The sequence below is a fragment of the Sinocyclocheilus anshuiensis genome, unplaced genomic scaffold (assembly GCF_001515605.1).
Source record: "Sinocyclocheilus anshuiensis isolate Anshui unplaced genomic scaffold, SAMN03320099.WGS_v1.1 scaffold2206, whole genome shotgun sequence".
Taxonomy (NCBI): Eukaryota; Metazoa; Chordata; class Actinopteri; order Cypriniformes; family Cyprinidae; genus Sinocyclocheilus; species Sinocyclocheilus anshuiensis.
In genome coordinates, this window is record NW_015558552.1 from 424,922 (window position 1) to 434,281 (window position 9,360).

The following is a 9,360-nucleotide window of genomic DNA, read 5'->3' on the forward strand; positions in this document are numbered from 1 at the left end:
TTCTCTTTCTTTTTTCCTCCCTCCCTCTCACTCATAAAAACTGTACCTCATAAAATAGTTTTAAAGATGATTAGCTGCGGTATTGCTATAGTATCAGTGGAACAGACTATTAAGGAAGTGCAGGAGATATACACTAATTGCACTCACAAGGTAATACACATTAAATAGAGCTAATAGCACGTGCTATAAGATGTTAAAGAGGCGATCTCAACCATGACAAGCTAACAGTGCATTTTAATCTTATTAACCTCATGTGCTGTGCCAAGCCAACTGTGACGGCTGCACACAAACAATAAAATGATCTTGCAGGTAACTGCATGCAAAGGAAGGAGAATAACGGCATGTTTGAATGTTGCATATTAATTGAAGACAGTGAAGCGGTCATATAGAACTAATGCGTGTTGAGTGATGTGTGGATGGAATAATTGTGAACAACCTCCCATGAGACAAGGGCTTTGGTATGAATTTTATCTTTTATTGAAAACAGGACCCAAGAGTGGGGATTTGAACATGAATCCATCCATTCCCCACCAGTATCAGTATTATGTTAAAGTTAAACCCATTATTATTATTCATTTTAATATTAAGTAAATCCTAAAAATCCAAAATAATAATAAAATCAAATCTGTGAAGTCCTGCATAGAGAAAAGTCTGGTGAATTAAAAAAATATATATTAAATGCTACAAGGTCAATGCATTTTTTAATAAATTAAATGTGCACAAATAAACTGTTTACAATCAGATCTATAACATGCATTTAGAAATTCAGTTGGGTGATGCTTAGTACTATTCTTTATTTAGACTTAAGTCTAAAGGTGAGGTATAGTTGGACAGCTCCAAAATATTTGAATATGGCTAGTGTTTTTTTTGTCAACAGATTTAGATTCAGTTTTACTACTTTCTGAGTCGTTCAAAAGAAATGAATAACCATTTTTCATTTAAATTCTTTCCATTAGTTGCAGGTGTACATCTCTGACCAGGCCTCTTCAGCAATCTCCTGCTCTTTCTTTCGTTACCTTCAGATGATAGGCTCTGTCTTTCATGTCATTATCTCTAGTTCCAGCTGCCTTAGAGCCAATTTGAGCAACTCAAGTCTAAACCCTAAATGAGATCTAGTGAGGGCACATTGAAAAGAAAGGAATTTGGCTTTAAGGAAAGCTACATTTTCAAGTGGTGCTCCCTTGATTTATTAAATTCATTACATTTTTGCTAACTAGTAACAAGTGGTTTTCATATATCCTTGTGTTTTTAACTAACATGTGTTTGTAGTTAACAGAAAAAAAATGTAGCTGTTTCAGCTGAGGTCCTGTCTTCACATCTGCACATTGTTTTTTGCAAGTATTTTGTTCAAGTTCACATGATTAGATATGGTTTGATTGATTTACTCACTTTACTCTGTTTAGTTTTAAAGTACACAATCTCACAACATGTCTCATTGATTTTATTGCAGGCTTTTAAGAGTTTTAAGATCAGTTCAGGCATCCTAAGAAGCTAAAACAAGATTTCTATTGCTTTCAATTATTTTGGATGCATCTAAATTTTAGCAAGGTTAGAATGCAAAAATAACACCCTTGTGCTTTTTATTCCAAAAATAATCTGCTACAGAACACAGATGGTAGAAATATGCTCCCAGATACTGTTTAAAGCATTTAAAAACATTGGGCCTCATTCATGAAACTTGCGTAAATATAGGAGTAAATTCTGAGTAATTTGCGCGCAAAACAGACCTTCCCGAAAACTCTCCTCCGGATTCACAAACGCTTCGTAAACGTCCGATTTGATAGTTAAACATGTGTATGTTAATGAATTCCAATCATTCGTAATCGTTCTTAAAACGAGCTGGTGGCGCTTGAGAATGCTTTGGTGGCACAGAGTTTTTCCAGCTGTCGATTTGGTTGCTATGATGTGGAATATCCACGGCAGTACATTTTGAAGAATATTACTAAATATAAAAATGCAGTAACCAGCAATGTTAACTTCTCGATTGTTGTTTAGGTGTTGTACAAGTAGGATGATTGGTCGGTGTAGTATTTGTCCCGCCTCTTGTCCACTGATTGGACGGCTGGGTAAAAATTGACAGTGACAAGCGCTGCATTTTACCCAAAGCTAAACAGTTTATCAACTCTCAGCTACAAAAAAAAACTTGTACAATATTATGATGGCAGTGCATCAAAATTCAGTGTCATCAGTTTGCCAAAAAGAACACAGAACATTTTATGCACCATTTACACCTGGCAGGGAGCAGGCGTAAATTTCTTTGGTACCAACTAACATTTTGAAAATACGAACACTTTCATGAATCCGAAAATTTACGTCAGAACAGCTTTACGAACGATTTACACAAACGTTTATTCTGCTCAAGTTTCATGAATGAGGCCCATTGCCTTTAAAATCCAATTTTTGAAGGCAGATTAGTGTCGTCTGGTGGGAGTAAAAAAAAGAAAAACATCTGCAATTCCATGGTTTAGCCACTAGATTCCTATATAGCTGTATAAAAAGGCTTATAAATTCTCTAGTTGTTTTTAGACATAAATACTTATTTTTATTAAGTTGTGGATTTGGAAATATATGAGTCTGTTTTGCACTCTTGATATTTTAGTGTGTCGCCCCTTCATTGCTGTGCACTTTTTTTCTGCATCATGAATGATTTGTAGATTGTACACACTAATTTGTCAAATTTTTTCATATTTCTCATTAATTTCCAATGGCAGTCATTTTTAACCACGAACATCACAAGTGTGACAATTTTTTATGACCATTTAGCTGTTTCAAATCAAGTTCACGATTATTATTATTTTTTTTTTGTGGTCACATAGTGACTGCCATAAAAGTAATTGAGTTTCATACAATTCAGATGAAGTAGCGATTTTTAAAATTTCAAAACATTTTTTTTTTCTGGTCTAAAATGACCGAACAACACCAGAGGGTTAAAATCATGAAGTGAACTTTTGCATATTTAGAGAAAAAAAGACATTTTGGTAACACTTTACAATAAGGACCCATTAGTTAACGTTATTTAATGCATTAGCTAACAATGAGCAATACATTTGTTACAGTATTTATTAATTTTGGTACTAAATTACTGCCATGGTACAAATACCAATACAAAAATGGTATTTTCCTTTTTTTAGTGTTTTTTATTTGTACAAGAACAATGATTGACCTATATATTGGTTCAAGGTTTTCTTTTCCCCCCATAATTTCCTGTTCATTGTCTCAAATGTACTTTTTAGTTAAAAAACTTCAGAATGTCATAAAAAAGTTTTGTTGCAGCTGTAGCCTGTTCTCCTTTCAACAAAAAGTGATAAAAATGCACTTCATTTTTTTTCTGCAGTGGTTTGTATAATATTTTTTGTGTAGAGTTTAAATTAAATAAATAGTCCAAATTTAAAAAATAATTTCAACTCATCCATCAGTTTGTGAAACATCAACAGCAAAAAAAAGAAATTGTAATCACAAAAATTGCTTAATGTATTTAATCTGAAATATTCCATCAAAATTACATTTTATATGGATTTGAGAACATGCATTTTTGCTCTTTGACCTCTGGTGAATGTGGGCTGCTTCCTCCGGAGAGCTGCGTAAACATGCATCGTCTTGGCTGGGAAAATGTTTTGTGAGGAAGCTTTTTGCTGTCTGTGGTCTCGACATGGAAGGAACATTTAAGCTTTCACCTCACATGTAGCCGGGCCCGGGCCCCCCATGGGGAGGTGAACGAGAGAGTTTAACCTCCATGTGCTTTTCATTTGTTAAGCATCACACATCAGCGTGTGACTCACACATGCGCTGCTGTACATGATATACGCTGTCAGCTCGTGTGATCCTCGAGTTATCTGCAAGGTGGGGAAAGCACCTGAAAATCTGCGAGTGCTTAGAGCTTTCAATCCATTTCTCTTCTGAACAGCTGTTGAAGATGAACCCCAAAAGGAATTTCATGACCCTTCACACTGCTTGTAAAAGCGTTAACCATACAAACACACACGGTTTCCTTACTAAATGAGGAAACACCATAGATGCCTATCGTTTTATATTAAAGGAATATTCCAGGTTCAATACAAATTAAGTTCATTTTATAGCACGAAAACAAATTTTCACTAATTCCAAAAAAAAAAAAAAAAAAATCCAGTTTATGGATAGAGGTGAATGTGGACAATTTTTGGAGGCTTTAAAAGCAGAAATGTTGAAATTATAAAAGCATTCACATTAACTTCTCTATTAGAACCTGTGCATTATTTCATTTTCATTCAATTTTATAGTCATTTTACAGTTTTAGGCATGGCATTGTAATAGAAATGAGGATGAGTAAATAATGACAGAATGTTAACATTTCATAAGTAAACCTCTGTATTTTTCTAAATATGCAAAGTTCATTTGATGATTTTAAAAAGCATAAACCTTATAAAATAAAGATGCTTACAATTGAAGTGAATGGGGCCGATTTGTAGGATTTAAAAGCAAAAATGTTTAAATTCTTAAAATGATATATAATGTGTATAATTTTAAACACATTATCCATACAAAATAATATAAATTGTGTATAATTTTATAAAAACACTTACATTACCTTTTCTATGTAGTTTTTGTGTGTTATTTCATTTTAATTAATTTTTATAGTCATTTTAGAGTTTTAGGTGTTGATACAACTGAATATAACATTGGGCAGAAGTGGCTATTAAGCATTTTTTCCATGCTAAAATCATGTTAATACACATTGGTTATGTTTTGTGGCTATACTATTGAAGCAGTAATTTCAGATTTAAGACTGCCATCCTTCATTTCCATTGTAAGTGCATCACTGTAACAGAGATTTTTTCTTTTTCAAATAAATAAAATATTATTAATGAATTGTTTGTCCAATTGAGGACCTCTCCAGATGTCCCCACAGGGAGGTTTTTGTCAGATTTAGCTCGTGTCTGAGGACAAATTTGCCCCTAAAGAAAATCTAAGCAAACCCACCTACATATTTAATGTGCAGTACTTTCTCTGCAACTGATATTTATCTTCTCAGAGCATTTGTCGCACTTATTCCATGTTTTGTTTATTCTATTGGTTTTTAACATCAGATCTTGATAGAAAACCCCATAAAACCCGCTTTTTTCTTTCTGTGTTTTCTTACTCTGGTTTTGTTCATCTGGCTACTCTCTCTTCTCAAACACACAACTCTACACTCAGAATTGTTTTCAGGAAAATGTTAACTGGGCAAAGAAATACAGCGCCTTCCGACTGACTCCACCCCCTCTTTGGTTGCACCGGGTAACGGTTTAAAAGGAACCATGTGTCCAGCAGGATGGGGAATAATTTGACTCTCATGGATGGAGTTAGTGGGCCGGCCGGTTGTTCAGTGGGTCGGTGTGCAGGAGATTTTTTTCTGGGCCGGGCTGGTTTTGATTAACGATTAGCAGAGGGAGGGAACTGATCTGTATTTGGCCCGTCAAGCGCCATCCGAGAGCTCACAGACACTGATAGCACACTCGCGTCTCGCTTCCATCTGTCTGTCACTTGTGTGAATTAGACACGGGCGGCCAGAGACGCTGTGTGAGAGCTGGAGAGATCTTCACTCGCTGTCAACAAATCATTTCAGATGCGTGTTACACACTGGTGATTGATAACAGGGAGGGCTGAATTAAAAACTTTAGCGTTGTCGTTATGTTCAGTTTGGTATGTTGAATTCATTTCACATCACAGAGTTTAAAACAAAAGCACATTTTCATTGTTTTATTTGGTGAAGATGAAGAATTCTGATAGATCTGAGATCTTAAGTTAATCCATGTGTATTAAAAATATGTTTACAAATGATTTGACTCTTTCTTAAGTAAATTTGAGAAGTTCTGAATACTAATGGACCGTGCTGTGAGAAGATGTGAAAAGTATATATGCCTTAAAATTATGCATATACCTGCATGACTAAACATTTAATAAAACGGCTTGTTTAGTTATTTTAGTACTTCAACTCAGACTAAACAAAAAATAAGAATGGTTGAAATACAAATGAGAAATAAAATAATTTTTTTATGTGTTATTTCAGTGTCTTTAAACATATTATTGAAAATTTGTTTTATTTTAGTTTTAGTTAAGGATAATAACCCTGGTTTGTAACATAAAACTGATTTGTAAGCATGTAGATAATTAAAAGTGGTTTTCTGATCTCACTCTGTTATCAAAATTTGGTCATGCACCTGTATTAGCTGACCAGCAGGGAAATCCATTGGTCTGGGCTAGTCTTTTCAGCAATTTGCTTGTTAAAAAAGTAGCTCATTCTAAAGTGTTGTGTTCTTTTTTTCCTCAGGTGATGGGGCTGTTGAATCCTGGTGGAGTGCCACACCAGCCGCAGAGTGATTTTGCCCTCTCTCCGTTGACGGGCGGTTTGGAGACCAGTACAGGCATGGCTCCCAGCTGCCACTCCTCTCAGAGACTGGAGGCTCTGCCAGGCCTGCCCAGCTCCCAGTCCTACTGCCCCTCCAGCTACACTTCACCCGGGTACAGCATGGACCACGTGGCGTCTTACCAGTACAGCCAGTATGGGCAGAGTAAGGTGAATACCAGCACTGTTTGTACTGTAGTGAGAGACAGAGCCACACGTTTATGTTCTAAAAACATTTCAGTTTGTTGTAGAAACATAAAAAGTTCAGTTTTTGGATTTGATGTGTAACTGTGTTCTTTTATAGATACTATTATCGTTTCTATTCACTTTGAATTGTTTTTATATTTTCTGTTTTCACTTAAATTTTATTTAAAGTTTCAGTCATTTCAGTCGTTTTCATGATTTTTTAAAATATGTCTATATCTTTAATCATTTTTGAATTCTTTATTAATTAATCTTTATTAATTCAGTTCTATTTATTTTAGTACATCAAGTAAAAAAAATGTAAATAAGAAATGTTGCCTTTGCAACTAGCTGAAATAAAATAAGTAGTTTTAATCGAAAAGAAAAAATGTAGTTCAGTTCATCGGTTTTTGATTGGATGAAGGCAAATCTGAATGCAGTCAATTGTAAGAAAGGGGCGTTTTGATTTATGCATACAAAATTTGAGAAGTCCTGCATAAGTCACCAGAGAGAAGTCTGTCATTTTACTGTAAGGTCGAGTTATGACATTGTGATTAAAAATTACAAGGTCAAAAAATAAATAAATAAAAATATATGTATGGATGAATCATTCACAATTAGATCAATAAAATGAATTTAGAAAATAGATAAGTGCATTTCCATTTCATGATGACTTTAATTAATCTCTTTACTAAAGAGCAATTCATTCTAATGAATATGTTTTGTTTGCGCAACCACACAATACTTTTTAAACAACAGTTCAAAAGTGCATTAGCTGCCGTTTAATCTTACTTTTACTACTAGTTACATCCATCCCTTTTTCGTTTAATTATATTTTTATCTTTTACACTTTTTGACACTTTTATTGATGCATGCCATATGATTTTGATGAACTGCATCACCACAGCTCGACATAACCATGCTAACCGCTACAGTTCAGCCAGGAAACTTTTGAAAAAATTGCATTGATTCTGTAGAGAAACACGATCATCTGAACGTCAGCTGAGATTATTTTCAGTGAAGTATTCGTCTTTTAATCTGAGACGTAATCATGAGTTTACATTAGTTCGTTGTAATCCGCTGGGCCGCCACACAGGTAAACACTGCCGTGGTTTATGATGCTTAACCCGTGTCCTTTCACGACCCTGTGAGATGAGCTATATCTCATCAGCTCCAGACATACGTCAGCCAGCCATGTAATGAGCTCTGGGTAACAAAGATATCGTTCATGATCCACTCAAACACGCAGTGAAATGAGAGGAGCAGAGGACTTGCACACCAGGCCTGCATGTCAAGTGCCCAGGCCAGGACTGCATCTTGATATCATTAATTTGCTGGGGTCCGCACCCTGTAAGCACAGAGCTGGGGGTCCATGGAGGAGTTAGTGGGAGTCTCGTATAGGAGTAGAATGGCCCATGGCGGGCAGATATTAGAAACATGTGTTTCAGACGGGTCAGATCTGTAGTTGCTGTTGATCATTGAGTCTGATCCATACAGAACTGAATATAGGACAGCTCTCTTTTCATTCCCCGTCTCTCAATCTCTCTTACTTTCTCCCTCTGTCTGTCTTTTTAGTGGAATTGGCATGCACTGGCTCGCTCAATTATGTACTGTGTTTTGTTGGATCTTTCGCTTTTGCATATTTTGATTTCTTTTTCTTTCTCTTGGCAAAGGCTATGTCGATATAGTCATATACTTATGTCAGTGGTTGCCACTAGGAGCCCACCAGGAGGCATCAGTAGTCTTCCAAGACCTTAATATAATGTAATAAATGTAATTTTGTATATACAGTATATATTTAAATATATTTTTATATATAAATTATTTTTAAAAATTAAACAAACAAAAAATAAATAAAATGCTAAATCTGCTAAATATATATTTTTCTGCAACATGCAAAACTGTCAAATTTTAATTATTTCCCTAAACAATTATTGTTATCAATTACTAAACATTGTGATTTAAATTAATTTAATTTAATTTAATTTAATTTAATTTAATTTAATTTAATTTTACTCATGCTAAATTTCTCCACAGTAACAAAGTAATCTAACAGTGTAGAAATGTCCTATAAATAAAGTCTGAAATTGAAATTTATTAATTTATAAAATTTATCGTATACATTTAAATATGCGTTTTATTTATTCTTAAAATGTGTTTCAATTTATATATTCAATAAAAATTTGTAGCCATATATTACTTTAAGCGTTATTTTAGTAACATTGATATACTATTATTTTACTATTTATTTTCTGATTGCCTTTGAGTTTTAAAGTTTTAGTAATTTTGTTGTGTTTTTGTCATTTTTATTAGGTTTTGTTTTTAAATATGTCCAGACAGTTTTTTAAAATTAATTTTAGTTTATTCAGTTGTAGTTATTTTAGTACTTAAACTAAACGAAAATGAGAAAAGTTGTCTTGGCACCTAACTGAAATAAAATAAGTTTGATTTTATTTCCGTTAATATTTATTTAATTTCTAGTAATGCAAATGTTGTTTCACAAGTTGTTTTATTTTTAGCTAAAGATAATAGCCCTGACCTTAAATGAATGTCTTTCAGGTGCCTTTCATTATCTGAAACCCAGCATTGACTGAATGAAGACAGACAGGAAGGAGATGAAGAGATCTATGGATGACCGTAAACTCTTGCACTTGAGCTCTCCTTCACCTCTTGAATGTTTGACCAAAATGACCATCCTTCCTCAAACTCCCACTCGAGGAGCACTGAGAGGAGAGGCCAGCGGTGACGGCGGTCCTCTCTAACGCCTGTGGGTCCAAAGTGCAACTGAGTTGTTTTTACGAGGGGGATATTGTGGG

General features: G+C 34.4%; 1 protein-coding gene across 1 annotated transcript in view; it reads left to right on the forward strand.

Moving 5' to 3' along the window:
- The window catches only part of LOC107679388 (paired box protein Pax-3-like), a 40,153-nt gene extending 30,993 nt beyond the window's left edge, over nucleotides 1–9,160 (forward strand). Inside the window, exons 8-9 of the mRNA XM_016474905.1 lie at nucleotides 6,287–6,532; nucleotides 9,104–9,160. Of these exons, the coding sequence (XP_016330391.1) occupies nucleotides 6,287–6,532; nucleotides 9,104–9,121 (264 nt within the window). The 3' untranslated portion in view covers nucleotides 9,122–9,160. The remainder of the gene's footprint in view (nucleotides 1–6,286; nucleotides 6,533–9,103) is intronic.
- The last annotated feature ends 200 nt before the right edge of the window (nucleotides 9,161–9,360 follow it).